Here is a 16,109-nt window from a genome sequence, read left to right as displayed (position 1 = left end):
TTTCCTTCCGCATTGCTTTTCTCTTTGATCGTTGCTTTCGAAGCAAGTTGCACGCAATGATATTACTCGCATCAAGAGTTTCTTCTCTTTTGGTATAATCATTGTCGAGAGATACAGAGAGTCTCGGTAAAATGGGATCGGTGGTCACAGAATGATCGTATCGTACTGCTTGCTAGAGAGAAGGCTAGGGATGAGAGAGAAAGATAGAGAGGGAGATAAAGATAGAGAGAGAGAGAGAGAGAGAGAGAGAGAGAGAGAGAGAGAGAGAGAGAGAGAGAGGATGGTGGCGTTGGTGGGTGCGGGCTTTGAGCTTACCGCGGCTTTGTGCACGGTGTCCCTTATGGGTTCCACGTCTGCGTTTAATATCGACAAAGTGCTTGGGCAAAAACCGACTGAATTATTAATTATCTATTGCGTGGCGAACGTAGCGTTTGGAATCTCCTGGTCATGCGTTGTCCGATAAATCGGTAGAACGAGTTTCGACAAAAAATCAACGTTTCTTCGATGCTTCCAGTACAATTAAATAAGTTATTTTCTTATCTGCTTTTGAATGATCTAAATATGATTTAAAATATTTAGATAATGTAACTTGAATAATATGAAAATTATTGACACGATTGAAGAAGACGATATTAAGATAAGTTTTAGTAATATTTTCATTGAGAAAGGAAGAAAAAAAAGAGAGAAAGAAAAAGAAACAAAGAAAAGGAAAAAAAAAAAATAGAAAGAAATTGTCAAGATGTAAGAGATTGTATCTGAACGTTTGTACTTACGTAGACTAATGTTGTAAAAGGAGCGCCAAGTGCTTCTCCGATTGAAAAATGAAAAAGGAACTTGTGCATGTATCCCAGAACTCTTTGATCTTTCCAAATGTTTTGAAATATTGTCGTACGCCAAACGCCATCCTGTTCATTTCCTAAATGGATCATGCACCATTCCTTGCAAAAACTTATACAAATTTACAAATTTTTTTGTTATAACGAAATAGTATATCAAGACGCTGAATATAATATTTAGAATTGTACACATTGTCGATATATATAATTTTTTTTTTTCTTATAATATATTTATAATATATATGTATGTGTGAAATTACATCATATATGTATATATATGTATGTGTGTTTGTATGAAATATATGTCTATGTAAAATACAAGTATATTCATATGTAGTTGAATTGCAGACCGCATCTACACAGTACATACGTCCATGAATATACTTTTTGCTCGTGAAGCCTTGAACTCCGAAAGCTCAATAAAAGTAAACTTTTTCCATTCTTCCATTTTTATCGTTTCACTTCTATTTATCTGCCATCCAGGCGGTGTATTCGTTCAACGTATGTATGTACTACCTTCCGTCCATGCATCGAGTCGAGCGAGAAAGAAAGCTATTCATTTTTCACGAGCGTATAAATGCGAGTTATTAATATACTGGTATTATGAAGTAGAGGGTCGGTAATTAGCGGTCGGTTCATCAGTCACTCGTCCGTATCCTTACCGATCATGGCCGGGGAATCGGGCAGAAGATAAAAGGTCCAAAGCAAGAAAGCGACCTACGTCCCTGTCCATCTTGGAACGCGAGACACATTAAAGAGCTAATCGACTGAGCCTTCTTATGAGAAACACGAAGATGAGTAGGCCTATTGCAAAAATTGCGACGATGTTAATTTTGTTGTCGATGCTTTTGATAAAAATTTTTCTAAGAGAAACAAAACTAAAAATAAAAAAGTTGAAAGTTGAACGTTGAAAAGATAAAATACCAAATAGTGTTAATAATTGTTGACACAACAACGACTACTCCAGATCGTGGTCAAAGATTATAACTGCTTTTTAAGTAACAACGTGTAAAGATATTTCCAATAAAGAAGAAAAAAAAAAAGTAATAAAGAAATAGACATACAAATAAAAATAAGATCGAAAAAAGAAACGCGATAAAAATCGAAGATGTAGCTCGGATAGATTCGCGCAGAAAGGAAGAAGGCGTGCACGCACGTCGTAGAAAAGACAGGAAGTGCGTGGAACTGTGATTGGCTGTCCAGAGTCGGTTGCCACTAGCTGTGTGACCTCTGACCCCACCCTCGTGGGGCGCGCGCACGTCTCCAACCCTGAAGGAAGTAATTACTGTACCCACCACCGCTCGATAACTGACACGCTATCATCTACAGTGCGCACCGTAGCTTAATGCACCTTCCTTCCACGTACTACGCTCTTCCCTCTTCCTCTCCACCGTGCACGTGCTCTCTCTTTCGTTTGTAAACACACGCCTGACATACTGGCTTACGTATGCATATAAAAATCTTATTTATTTTATAGTATCTCTAGCGAGTGTTATATCTGTAACAATGTCCTATATAAATATAAAAACAAACAGATATGTTTTATCATGTTTTTAAATACACGATATCCCTTTCGTATCGATTACAAGAAATAGTATTAAACAAAAAATATATTTACTCTCTTTTGAATTATTGTACTCTTTTGAATATGAGATACAATGATATTAAAGATCATCCATCTCAATATTTTAGTCATTCTTTTTAGATTTGTAGAAAAAGAAAGAGAGAACAAAAGACGTTCTATTTTCGACTTTGATAGGGGGTGGCTTCTTTCTGATAAACCGTAAGGAGTATCGCGCAGAAGGTCATCCCAAGCAGTATTCTCATTGGCAGCCCGTTTCCTAGCTAGCATCGCGATTGGTCGAAGGTCGTGGGTCGCCTCACCTACCTCAATCCAACGTGACCTCCCACGCGACCTCGCGAGATAATCGCTACGCTTCTCCACCCTTCCACAAGCCACCCCTACGTACGTTCCTATCGTATTAGCGTATACGTTCGCAGCTGGAGAATATTTTCCACTTTCATTCAATCGTCTAGATTATTTCTGAGAATCCACGAAACGAACGTCTTTCGTCAATTCCAACAATTCATTTTCACAACAATCATACCGACATTAGATCTATCCAACAACGTTTCCTATATATTTTTTGTACCCCATGAAAAATTCTTAAAAGACATTACATCCTAGACATTACAACGTCTCGGTAAATGTTTTATTTCGAAACGACTGATCACCCTTTAAAGATTTTTTATTTGGGGATTGTCCTGACAGAAGTCAGTACTAAAAGGAGCACACGGTAATGTCGCAAACTCATCGATCAAGAGTGTGACAAGCAGCAAAGCGTGGCGATTAACGTCCAATGGGGGAGAGCTTTTTTTTACCGCAGTTTTTTATTATTAGACGAGGATGCATCGTCTGCCGAACTTGCTGCAGAGGGTGAAAACGTCGAGGCGTAAAGATCCGATCTGAATTTAGCGCAAGATCATGAAGATCGGACCTTTCTAGCCGGAGGGTTGCGTCCTATCGCTTTCTACGATATTGACTTCACGTTCTTGTTGTTCCTTCTTCTTTGTTCTTTTTCTTCACTTTTCTTTTCTTTCCTTTCTTTCCGCCGATACACTCTATCCGCACATTACGTTTTATGATACATTACTCAGACCTTCTCTTATAAAAAATAATATTGCTATTGATATCGAAAACTGTCGATAGACGAAAGTATCTTGTCTTATCGAAGGGTAGCTTATTTTTTCCTTCCTCGAGTGTTATATACATTTGTGAGAAAATAATGCAAAGAGGAGCGTGAACGTTTTATTTGAGATCTTTTTTTACTTTGCAATAAATAAATACTCGTATTAAAATAAACAAAGTCTTGGTAAATAAGAAAAATGTATATAGACTTTATTAAAAAAAAAAAAAAAAAAAAAAAAAAAATAGAAATGAAAGAATTCAAAATTGAACGATTTATATCCAAGAAACGGACTTGTAATCAGAAACGATTATGATCATATCCACGTAGCATTAAGCGCCGTTATTGTGTAGTAGGAGAACTAAGAGACATAATATAATTACTGTAATGCAATTAGTCGAGACGCGTGATGCTCTGCTTTTTGTCTCTAGAAAACGGCTGCTCTTAGGAGAGATTAGATCAAGCAAGTAACCTTACCATATAATCAGGAGCATCTGTGCAAAGTTAATCTAGATTACTAGCTAGCTATCTTCGATGAACATTTGATTTTCTTGAAGATCTAAGAAGGATTAAGATTAACAGGTATTATAGGATGAATATGTGTACATATATGTATATATGTGTGTATATAATAATTGTCGATATTTTTAATCCATGAAATACAAAATTTTGTAAACTAATAGCGATAGAAATAAACTAAAATTATGACGTAGTATAATAAATAATAATACAATTTATAACTATGCCTTTAAAAAATAAGTCCTCTTTCCTCAAGCCTTTGCAGTATCATGTATACTTCTATAACGGTCTTCTATAAAACGAAAGAGAGAATCGATGCAAGAAGATGATGACATCTCATGAACGGTATGACCTACATAAATCAAAAGTATTATCGGTATATGTACAAATATCGTTGTCAAAAATTCAAAAAAAAAAAAAAAAAAAACTTACCAGCAGAAACTCGCTCTATATCTCCACTCGGACAAAGTACAGGTGTATCCAAAGGCTTATCCGAACATACCCAGTTTTTCGATATCTACGATTACAAGAACCAAAATAAAATTTGGAAGGAAAGAAAACAAAAAAAAAAAAAACGAAAAAGAAAGAAGAAATAAAATCTTACTGAAGAAAGAAAACACTACTCGGTTGATACTTGCAAAAGGATATAGAATATCGTCGCAAGGTAAAACAACTTAAAACTTAAAACTTCGTTTTTAAGGCTTCCAAAGAAACATTCGATTTCTGACCATCTGCAACCGCAAGAACGAAACTAGAAGATGCAAGTTCCCGTAACGAAAATACGGTAATACGTTCTTCTTCGAGGGTATATCCTTACGCAAGAAACGATGGCACGTGCGATCGAGAAGGAAACCGCAACGTGAAATCGAATATACGCGGTTCGTCCAACGAGGATCGTTTTAGGGAACTATCCTCGATTGTCGTCCGACCGAATCAATTCCATTTGCTGTTTACTCAAAAGCGGCTAGCGTTACGTAAACACGGTAGATCACTCGAACACGAAGCTATCCCTATTATCTGTGCACCTGATAAACGTATATCGATATGCAGACTCGTTTGACTAACATTGTGCAAATAACCATCGTGATTATTACCGTAATAAGGACATTCGACGTCGCTTTTAAACAGAACGATCGACGTAGTATAACACATAGAACGATGCTACCAGTTCTCTTTACCTGCGCTTCGCAAAATCCTCGTCGAATCCCGGCACTAATCGAACCAAGTCGAGCCTAAGTTAAGTTGAATCGAGTTAGAGCGCATCCTCGGGGGAAATGTCGTCGATTATATTTGCGCTCGAAGTACCGAAGTTCCAGAGAGAAAGAGAGAGAACGCATTGGTACAAACCACGGTTGGTACTTCTGTTTGCACCGGCACTCTAATTGATTATTTGACGTCTCTGATAATGCGATGATGGTCGCTCTACCATTCTCTTACTAGTTTGCTATGCACACTCTGAGATGGGACTGATTTTGCAATGGAACGGATTGCAAAATCAGCAGGTGTTAAAGATTTTTTCAAAAAAAAATTTGAAATACTAAGTAACGTATGCCGTTATAATTTGTCTTTGCTTTTTTTTTTAGAAAAGATTCTTTTTTTCAACTTCTTCCTATCGAGCTAGTTTAAAATGTACTTTTAAATTAGTTAAATTAATATAATGTTATACGTTAATATTTATACGTTTCGCTATGTTCATTCTAAACAATAGTGGATCAGAGTTGCTCGTACTTATGTACATATGTACATTTATAACAGATGATCGATCGCTTTTTTTTTTTTGTCGTCGTTGTTCATAGCCGAAATACAAAAAAGTAGGATATCAAACAGATTTCGAAGCACGACCACCGACCGAGCGTATAAATACAACTCAATACCACTTAAAGACTATAGACTATAGAGCTAATACAAGAAGTCATACTGTGCGTCTCGCTATCATTGTAAATCTACAAATCGATGAATGAATAAATGTCATTTATATGAATAGATATACTATCATCTAGCAAAATTAATTTACTATTTTAACGAACGTTTTATCTTAATTTTCTATATAAGAATAATATTTTTTATAAACATTTTCTATATCTGCTTGAATTTTTACATAAAATCGGTTAAGTGTGTTTCCATTATTCTCAACAGACAATATTCAACTGCAATCTCCATGAGTAAATATACCACATACCGAGTGAAAAGAGAAACTGAAGTACCACTCGGTAACGTAGAACGCTAATAAAGAGAACCACGCGGTGCTTTTGTCGATCGGCAAGCCACAGATGGTCAAATCATCTCCCTACATTCGTTTCTTCTATTGGTTAAACCTCAGTCGTTATATTATCTTAATAAAAGATTATCAAATTGATAATGTTGATAACATACCTTCACTACATGTTCGAATCCTTTGGATCGTGCAATATGTACGGAATCTGTTAAGCCAACAGCAAAAACCTTTCTTTTAAATTCCTCAACATGATCCATTGCCTATAAATATGGAATAATAATCATTGAATTAATAAGTTTTTTTTTTTTAATTATAAATGTTAATAATATCAAATAACTTGCAAATTTGACTATGCATTCTCCACCGTAACTGTGTGCCACTATAGCAACATATTTAGAATTTGATGGTCCGATATAGTCATTCCATACTGTTTTCAAATGTTCATGAGGATCTCCACTACCCTGTTCATAAATTTTTTGTATCGCTTACAAAATATATTTCTCAAATAAAATACATAGCTTTGTTAAAACAAACTTTAATAGAAACCTTAATTTTACTTGGTTTTCCTTTAATTAATCTGAAGTTATCGTTGGTATTCAATACAAACAATCCATAACCCAAATCTTTAGCTTTTCTAATATACGGTATTTGAGTTCCGGTAAAAAGGCTATCATTTATAATCAAACGTCTAGCCCATTGTCCAGCTCTGACAACGCCACTACCATGAATCAAAATTAATATTTTTTCATTTTCTAAAGCATCATTTGATGCAAATATAAAAGACTTTTTGTTATCTGAAATAGTACTTTGTTTCGGTAATGGCAATCTATTTAAACCTTCTTTTTCCAACAAACTATATACATATTCATTAATAACCTGTAATTAAAGCAATATGCATTATAAAATATTGATATATATATATATATAATAATTAATATATAAATAAATCGATACAACTTACTTCACCTAACGCTTCATAACGTTTTTGATTGTATTGTGGATTCTCGCTTACATTAAATTCAAAACCTTCATTAATTAACAAACCTGTTTCTGTATTTAATTTCTTTAATTTTCCATCTATTATTAAAATAAAAATTTTAAATATCATATTGATATCTTTCAAATATTTATACTTATTTTCTGTATCATATTGAATATACAATATATATATTGTAACAAATACAAAATATATATACATATACGTATAAAAAAGTTAGCATTGAGCATACCTGCGTCAAAATCATATCCAAATTCATTGAGAGACTTTGGAAAATCAGAACAGGCCATCGTAGTTATGCCTAACAACTGAATAAAATTAATATAATAGTATTCAATACAAATATAGTTCAAAACATTTTATTACTTTATTACAATATAACCTTATTACCTTATGCAGAATAATAAAATTAATAATTTCTACATAATTAATATTGAAAATATAATACGGTAATGTAGTTTTTCAATAAAAATAGAAAAAATATACTTAACTGCATTTATTACGCCAAAACATTGAGGAAAACATCGATAAACATTTATACCTGTTTTTCGAACAATATTTCGAAGTGACATCGTAAATCAACAATGGCGCCAAATGCAATTCGATTATCGAAGTAATGTTGAAATATTATCGATACATTATCGAAGAAATATTGAAATCTAATTTTTCTCATTTATATTACTCGCAAAAAAGAGAACTGCTCTTCTACGCAATTTTATGAAATTGTGATCTAAAATAAAGAAAACGAGTAATTGCTAAACATTTAAAAAGATTTGTTACAAAATTTTGTTATTAAATTGTTATAATTACAGATATATGGACCACATAAAAATCAATGAATCAATAAAAAATAATCAATTTTTATTTTAATTTAACCAATAATATAATCTTTTTATTTCAATTACAATATTAACTTACAATAAAAGATATAAAAATTGAAACACAGTTCTCATTTTATATACCATAAACACGTATTTTAAACTACAATAATATATATATTATCAGAATTTAATAATATATATATTTTTGTATTAATTTTCAATAAGTATACTCAATTTCTGATTTTTATGTATTAAGAATTTGTCATATTATAAGTTATAATTTCAGATTAAATTTTAAAACATATATATGTACAAACAGATGTATATTGTCAAAAATATAAAAAAACATCTTTTTATAAGTCGCAATCTCTACTATTCATCATTAATCAACAACTGTATTGACAATTATTGTAAAAAATATATACTTGAAATCTGTAATATTATTATATATATCAGATAAAATCTAAGTTTTAAGACTACAAGTCCATAATTATTTCATCTAAAAATATATAAATGAAAACATATATTCTATTTTTTTTTCTTTTTTTTTTCCTTTTTTTTTTTAATGTATTAACTATTTTACTTTAGCTTAATTTTGAATTAAGCTATTATTTCCTTATTTGCAATGGATCATAACTTTGATTACACCACTTTCTGCTTTTGTTTGCGCAAACGCTGCAACAGTATCCTCTATTTTGTAGTTGTGAGTTATAAGTGGTTTCACATCTATTTTTTTCGAAGATAACAGTTCTAATGCATCACCATAGCTGAAAATTAATTGCATTAATTTCAGTAACTATGCTTTATAACTTAAATATATAGCTATACATATAAAGTTAAACTAAAACATTATTTCTCTAACAAATACTTACTCGTTAGCATATCTAAAAACACCTCTAATATCAACCTCTCTTACTAATGCATTCATAAGTGGAACCTGTACTTCAGGAGGACCACAGCCAACCAAAACAATCACACCGCCTGATTTAGTTACCTGAAATAAATTGTTGCAATGTATGATTGTATTTAATAATTTTATTTAATATAAATATCATACTCACTAATATAGCTAAACGTATTGACGCTTGAGCACCAGATGCATCAATTGTCTGATCAGGATCATCACCAAATAATTCATGAATCTTTTTTACATTTTCGCTTTCAGAAACCTCACGTTTTGTTAGATATACCTCATCGGCTCCAAGTTTCTTAGCTACATCTAATTTATCTTGCTTTATATCTAAAAATAATATTTATTTTATTTTCTACAAAATTTATACAAGTACCTTAGTAAATTAAAATTAAAAATAGATTCAAGCAAGAATAAAATTTAAAAACTAATTCACTACTGACAAATAACATACCAGTAATAATAACTTTACTAGCACCCATAGCTTTAGCAACTAATAACGTTACTAAACCAATTGGTCCAGCACCTAAAATTAACACTTTGGAACCAATCTTTACACCGGCACGTTTGCAAGCATGAACACCAACCGATAAAGGCTCCATAAGAGCTCCTTCTTCTAATGTTACATGATCAGGCAATCTATAAAATATAATAAATTCAAATACATTATAAGAATATTCAAATTTTTCTATTATACAAATTATTAAAGAATAAATCAACCTAAAGACAAACTGCCAATAACAATAATATTTTAATGAATAATATTTATCGAATAATTTCGATAAAACATTTATAATATTCAAATAATATTTATATTTTATTCGTTTATCAGTTAATAATCATAACGATTTTTAAACTTTCTGCGCGTCCGAAATTAGTCCGAATTTATTAACATCATTTCTTTCAAATAATTGATCGCAATTTGCTTTATTACATTTATGCTGAAAAAGATAATAACGAAGAAATAATTTTTTATTGAGTAATCCTGATATTGATAAATAAATAATAATTAATATTATTATTGTGCGTAACAAATTGATGCTTCATAATTTACTGAATTTTTTCAATAGATGTCGCCTCTAAAGCATGTACTAAAAACGAGTGAAATATCGTATCTCTTTTACTTATTATCGATGAGTATATTTGTATGGTTTACATGTATTCTTATTGGTCGTTGCGTGATAAGGCACAGATTTAAATAAGAAGCGTGTGTCTAACCGTCGTTCTTCAGGTATGAAGAAGTGTAACATTATAGAATTGTCTGCATGTTTATCATTGTAAAGTTTGATATACAATATATTGGTAGTTTCAGAGCAGTTATTTGAGACGTTTTATATTTTAATAGCAAATGGAATGTATATTTGTACGGAAGTTTAGGAGATTTATATAATTGAAAGTAATTGTAGAAAGCGTGTTACAACGAAGGACTGTTGTAAAGGACGAGGTTGGCTTTATTTTATTATTTATAGAAAGTTTGAATTATTTCATAATGATTATTTTATATAAAATACTAGAGAACGTGAAGTCTTTACTTGACGTAACATTCATTACTTATTTTGTATTGTTTTATGCTTTTGAACGTTTATTAGATCTCTTTTAGAAAAGAACTTGATAGAAATTTGTGTGAGTGATGCATTTAAAAGATTTTAATAATAAAATACGTTAATATAGTAATATTTCAGAATAATTTATTTTGAAAGACTATTTTCTTAGTAATACTTTATTATATTTATTATTAAAGCATGGTTTTTATGATAAATTTATAAAGATATGCACAACTGTCATATGAAAGAAGAAGCGAACAGACGTGTAATTTTTATAATTAAAAATTAATATATTCCTTCACACTTAACAGATGGAATCTCGATTACCAAAACCTAACCATTTTTATAAAAAAGCTACGACTATGATAGATATAGATTTAAAAAAAAAAAACCAAAGCATGACAAAAATTCAAACTGGCTTATCACGTGCAGTAAGCAGTACAAAACTTACAGATGATACAAAAAAAGACAAAAATACGTTAAACAATGATGGGAAATCTAATAACGAAAATGAATCTTTACCGCAAACTACACGTACAAAAAATATTGCTGCAATTACAAGATCTAATGAGGCAATCAAAGCTATGAAAAGGCCAGGACCAATTGTGACAACTGCTAATACAAAGAAACCAAAAGTTAAAGTTAGCGTAAAGGCTATTACTCCAAGAAAAACATTAAAAACTGTATTGAAAACGAGAAATGGTATAAATCGACCTACTGAAAATAATATTAACAATAAGACTACTGCTACTACTACTACTACTACTACTGCCACTACGACTGCTACTGTCAATAAATGGGATTATAAAGGTCGTTTCGCAATAGTAAATAGCGAACTAATCAAATTGCGTGGAAATTATAAAGAAATATTAAGTAAAAATACAGAACTGCAAAAAATGATAGATGACTTAAAAGATAATGGGAACACATACAAATTAAAATTAGAAGAATATGAAACTTTAAAAACAACTTTATCTAAAGAACTTGAAACGACGAAGGAAGAACTTAAACAAGTACAAAATGAAAAGGAAGACTTTGTAAAACGTTGGACAAAGGCAGAAGAAGCATATAAGAAAGTAACTGAAGAGTTAAAAGAACTCCAAGATAAATTTGCAGACCAACAAGCAAAATTACAAGAGCAAACAATTGAAACTAAAAAAGTTAAAACAAAATTGGAACATGATGAAAATCTTATTAAAGATTTAACTATTCACAAAGAAGAATTACAATCTCTTGTCCATCAGATGGATAAAGAACGTAGAATCCTTCATAATACTGTACAAGAAATGAAAGGTAATATCAGAGTATTTTGTCGAGTACGTCCACGAACTCCAAAAGAATCTTCAAAACCGTGAGTTATTTTATATTCATAAAAGAGCTATCACTTCACCATTATGTAAATAAATATATTTATTATATTTCCACAGATTATGTTTTATAAAATTCGTTGATGAATGTACTATAGAAATAGGAAAATCAGATGGTTCAGACATGGCTAGTTGCAGTGGAAAAGTAAGAAATGTACGGCAAGAATTCTCCTTTGACAAAGTGTTTCCACATAATGCATCACAGGCTGATATTTTCGAAGAATTATCTCTTTTAGTTCAATCTGCTCTTGAAGGATATAATGTTTGTGTATTTGCGTATGGTCAAACCGGTTCTGGGAAAACGTACACGATGGAAGGAGAGCCTGGATTTGATACAGAAGGCATGATACCCAGAACGGTAAATAATACATACTTGTCTAATCTTTTTTAAAAAGAGATTGATTTAAATTTAATTAATAATAAATTTCTATTTATTGTTATAATGCTTATAGGTACGACACATATTTAAAGAGATGAAAGAATTAGAGCTCCTTGGGTGGGAATACAGGATAGAAGCAAGTTTCTTGGAGATTTATAATGAACATATAGTTGATCTTCTTGACTCGCAATGTAACAAAATTCATGAAATACGTATGAGAGATAATAGAGGTCATGATCTTTATGTGAGTAACCTCAAAGTTGAAGAAATACATAATGCTGAAGAATTACAGGACTGTTTATTGACCGCGCAGCGTAATAGAGCTGTTGCAGCTACCAATTCAAATGAACGGTATACTTAATATTATTAAGATTGCAAATTATTAATTGCTTTAAAATATTGAAAACGAATTTAATTTTTTAGATCATCTAGATCTCATTCAGTAGCACGTATACGACTAATTGGTGAACATAAAACAAAGGAAGAAATCTGTATAGGAAATCTTAATTTAGTTGACTTAGCAGGTTCTGAACGATTAAAGGGCGAAGAAGCAGCTAGAACCGCAGAAACAAAGAATATTAATAAATCATTAGCTAATCTTGGTAACGTTATCCTTGCACTTTTAAAGAAGCAAGAACATGTGCCGTATAGAAATTCAAAATTGACACATTTATTGATGCCATCTTTAGGAGGTAATTCAAAAACCCTTATGTTGCTTAATATATCTCCTTTAGATGAATGTTATAACGAAACATTGAATTCCTTAAGATTTGCCAGTAATGTGAATAATTGTAAAATAAATGTTAAAAGAGTTCGAACTGCGTTACCAAATATATCGAATAATTTATCATCTAGTTCAACGTCAGATATATAATGCAAATTTTTAATATTAATCTGTCAAAGTATCTTCATATAAATCAATTATTTTATTTGAGAAATCATTATCTATAATATTTTAATACGTAATTGAGATATAAGCAAAATATATGTTATATCTATCCGTTTTTTTACCATATGAAATTACAAATATAAAATAAGAAGTAATATTATATGCACAATCAAAATACGCAGTTAAATAAATTAAATAAGTTTTTTTTTTTATATAGAATAATAGATCTTGTATTTCTCTTAATATTTAATAAAAAAACTCGTTACTGTCTTGTATCTTTTAATAATTAATCTACACGTATATAGATTAATAATATACTTTAAAAACTTACTTGAAACAAAAATCAGCTGCGTGTTTGTAAAAGCGTCTCAAACTGCCATGTACAGGAGGAGTAGCACAAAATACCATGTCTTTACATAAATTATAACGACCGTCTTTACAGAACGTACATAATCTACAAGGCACACCAGGTTCAATAGCTACACGATCACCGACCTGTGTAAAACAAATAAAACAATAATTTCTTTAATATTTTCATATAATCCAATAGTACAATCAAAGTATTTTACCTTCAAATTCGTTACATTTTTTCCAAGTTTAGCAATTACTCCAGATGATTCATGACCGATAATCATTGGTTCACGTAAAATAAAATCGCCTATTCTACCCTTTTCAAGATAGTGAACGTCCGATCCACAAATTCCAACACATCTCATTTCAATTAACACTTCTACAAATGATAATGACAATTAATAACAAAATTGAACTTAAATGCAAATTATCAGTAATCGTGATTTTTCATTTTTACTAACCATTAGTATCTGGTTCCTCAATAGGTGTTTGTTCCTATAATAAATAAAAAATATTTATAAATATTATAGATACAAAATGATACGTGTGTATATATATGTGTATATGTATGTATGTATGTATACATATACATATATATATATATATATATATATGTATGTATATATACACACATTTATTATTATATTATATAACACATTATTATATTATTATTATATTATATAACATATAAAGTATACCTATATATACATTTTATTCTACTGTAAAACGCGTAACGATGTTTGAGTGAGCAGCAATTCGAAGCTATTCCTTGTTTATTTGCTATATATATATATATATATTTCCATTCTGATAATGATTATTTGCTCAGATATTACATAAGCTAATCAGTCTGCTATGAACATTAAAATCATTCAACATGGAGAATAGTAAAAGCTCGTAAAGTCGCTTTACTCGACGTAGATCATATGTACTTTGCAAATAATAATTTATTTGACTGCAGCGTTAAGTGCACTATTCAAGGTTCAAGGCAGCTGATGCACTAGATTCATTACTTCCTTTACAATGCTTGCCATTGAATGTATTTAACACATTTATGTATGTATGTGTATAAATGAGTTGTCTCGCGATTAAAAATTATTTCTATTGTTATTATTAGTAAACGGATTTTTATAAAATTTTATTATGTATACGTGAAAAATATTTTATCTAAAAATTTTCAAGTTTTTAATACTCAACGTCACGATAAGATAAACATTCAAAATCAAAAAAGTGATAGATATATGTGTAAATAAACAATAAAAAATGTACTTCTTATTTTTTTGTTTTATGAATATCAGAAATATTTTTATATTAATTCAATTGATATACTTAAGAAGTAATAGTGTAGAGATAGTCGCATACGTCAGAAATAATCGATTGACTATGTATGTTGCAAGGGTCAGAGATAAATTCAACAAATACATATATATTCTATCGCTTGATTATTGCATCTTCTTTAAATAAATACAATTACATAAGATAAATAATCTTTTACCGATCAAATAGATAACATATATATGGAATATTCGTCTATAGATGGCCGAGCAAATACTTTACTCGCAATTCATTTAAAGTAACAAAAAAGTTTATGAAAAAACTTATACATAAGAATTAGATAAGAAATTTTTACGGCTCCTCGAACAGTTACAAAATACATGTAAAAATAATTTTTCTTTTTACTCGTGACCTTCTCGATTTATTAAAGTCAGCATAGTTTTTTTTTTTCTACATAGATTTTTTTTCAATCAAAATCAAATCTAATAAAATATTACTATGCATATTTTATTAGATGACAAATATACATATATACATCGTTGAATAAAACACGCGATATATGAATTCGAAATGAGATGATCATTAAATAAAAGTTATATTGAATATATTAGATATTATTAGAATTACAAAAGAAAAAAGAGATTATTTCGAATATAGAATTTTGAAGATTCTTATTACGAAGAAAATTCTGATAATCGATAAAACTTTAACACTCCTTTTACTAATAGTCCTTTTTAATTCATATAATAAATTATTTCATTTCATTCAAGATATATACAAAATAATGAATAATTAATAATCAATATGTTAAAATAAAGCAACGTAAATCCGATGAAATTTTCTAATGAAGAAATCTAATGCGATATTAAATTTTTTTACTTACCAGCCGAATGTCATTGATGCCGTAAAGTATGGCAGTGAGATTATCCTTGGCCATGTTTTCGGTCTTGTCGTTGAATAAATTTTTCTTCGAACTAAAGATGGATTCCTTTGTAATAGAAGGCACTTTGATGCTTCTTCGAGTAACGGACGATGGAATGACTCTTTGAACGAGATAACATCACTCCTTATATACGATTTCTAAACCGCCGGCCCTAATATCACTACTGTTTGATTACCTTATGCGTCTGTAAAGACGGTTTTCGAAGTATTCTCTGCTGATTCGGCTGGGTTTCCTTCTAGTCAAGCGCGCGCACATACCTTTATGTTTCTATATTTACTTGACATTTAACGTGTATCCATAGGGTTCAAAATAAGTTATTATCTTATGGAAATATCATTGACAAATCTGAAATACTTTTATTTATTTATTTTTTTTT

The 16,109-nt window shown here is 30.4% G+C and overlaps 3 protein-coding genes across 5 annotated transcripts; 1 reads left to right on the top strand and 2 right to left on the bottom strand.

The window, feature by feature from the left end:
- Nucleotides 1–4,167: 4,167 nt before the first annotated feature.
- LOC122627771 (FAM172 family protein homolog CG10038) lies at nt 4,168–7,860 on the bottom strand. 2 transcript variants are annotated; one of them, XM_043809249.1, is made up of 8 exons: nt 7,746–7,860; nt 7,487–7,562; nt 7,219–7,334; nt 6,804–7,133; nt 6,599–6,718; nt 6,416–6,517; nt 4,475–4,559; nt 4,168–4,394 (listed from the first exon to the last, which is right to left on the bottom strand). In XM_043809249.1, exons 1-8 carry the CDS (start codon nt 7,824–7,826, stop codon nt 4,294–4,296), a joined length of 1,011 nt encoding a protein of 336 aa, XP_043665184.1. In that variant the 5' UTR covers nt 7,827–7,860; the 3' UTR covers nt 4,168–4,293. The 2 variants fall into 2 exon arrangements, with proteins under 2 accessions (XP_043665184.1, XP_043665185.1); XM_043809250.1 differs by having other exon boundaries at nt 7,487–7,555; nt 7,745–7,841.
- A 768-nt stretch (nt 7,861–8,628) lies between these two features.
- On the bottom strand, nt 8,629–15,924 carry LOC122627654 (sorbitol dehydrogenase-like). The gene is made up of 8 exons (XM_043808951.1): nt 15,674–15,924; nt 13,977–14,010; nt 13,734–13,894; nt 13,496–13,659; nt 9,440–9,624; nt 9,137–9,315; nt 8,948–9,069; nt 8,629–8,842 (listed from the first exon to the last, which is right to left on the bottom strand). Exons 1-8 carry the CDS (start codon nt 15,725–15,727, stop codon nt 8,692–8,694), a joined length of 1,050 nt encoding a protein of 349 aa, XP_043664886.1. The 5' UTR covers nt 15,728–15,924; the 3' UTR covers nt 8,629–8,691.
- Nucleotides 10,144–13,265, top strand: LOC122627653 (protein claret segregational). Of its 2 annotated transcripts, none has more exons than XM_043808950.1 (5): nt 10,144–10,216; nt 10,841–11,880; nt 11,957–12,254; nt 12,349–12,626; nt 12,699–13,265. In XM_043808950.1, exons 2-5 carry the CDS (start codon nt 10,841–10,843, stop codon nt 13,147–13,149), a joined length of 2,067 nt encoding a protein of 688 aa, XP_043664885.1. In that variant the 5' UTR covers nt 10,144–10,216; the 3' UTR covers nt 13,150–13,265. The 2 variants fall into 2 exon arrangements, with proteins under 2 accessions (XP_043664885.1, XP_043664884.1); XM_043808949.1 differs by having other exon boundaries at nt 10,178–10,429.
- Nucleotides 15,925–16,109: the final 185 nt, after the last annotated feature.

Source organism: Vespula pensylvanica, chromosome 3, assembly GCF_014466175.1.
Source record: "Vespula pensylvanica isolate Volc-1 chromosome 3, ASM1446617v1, whole genome shotgun sequence".
Lineage (NCBI taxonomy): Eukaryota > Metazoa > Arthropoda > Insecta > Hymenoptera > Vespidae > Vespula > Vespula pensylvanica.
The sequence above is the reverse complement of the archived record's forward strand: the minus strand, read 5'-3'. Positions and strand labels throughout refer to the sequence as shown.

What these genes read in the sequence shown, in the direction of transcription:
- LOC122627771 (XM_043809249.1), bottom strand. Translation starts at nt 7,826, where the DNA reads ATGTCACTTCGAAATATTGTTCGAAAAACAGGTATAAATGTTTATCGA. An exon ending in TGGATATGATTTTGACGCAG is followed by an intron (nt 7,335 to 7,486) that starts GTATGCTCAATG and finishes TTTTAATAATAG; the next exon opens with ATGGAAAATTAAAGAAATTA. An exon ending in TATAGAGCGAGTTTCTGCTG is followed by an intron (nt 4,395 to 4,474) that starts GTAAGTTTTTTT and finishes TGATTTATGTAG; the next exon opens with GTCATACCGTTCATGAGATG.
- LOC122627653 (XM_043808950.1), top strand. Translation starts at nt 10,841, where the DNA reads ATGGAATCTCGATTACCAAAACCTAACCATTTTTATAAAAAAGCTACG. An exon ending in AAGGCATGATACCCAGAACG is followed by an intron (nt 12,255 to 12,348) that starts GTAAATAATACA and finishes TAATGCTTATAG; the next exon opens with GTACGACACATATTTAAAGA. An exon ending in GCTACCAATTCAAATGAACG is followed by an intron (nt 12,627 to 12,698) that starts GTATACTTAATA and finishes TTAATTTTTTAG; the next exon opens with ATCATCTAGATCTCATTCAG.
- LOC122627654 (XM_043808951.1), bottom strand. Translation starts at nt 15,727, where the DNA reads ATGGCCAAGGATAATCTCACTGCCATACTTTACGGCATCAATGACATT. An exon ending in GCAGCTGATTTTTGTTTCAA is followed by an intron (nt 9,625 to 13,495) that starts GTAAGTTTTTAA and finishes TATATTTTATAG; the next exon opens with ATTGCCTGATCATGTAACAT. An exon ending in CAATACGTTTAGCTATATTA is followed by an intron (nt 9,070 to 9,136) that starts GTGAGTATGATA and finishes AATTTATTTCAG; the next exon opens with GTAACTAAATCAGGCGGTGT.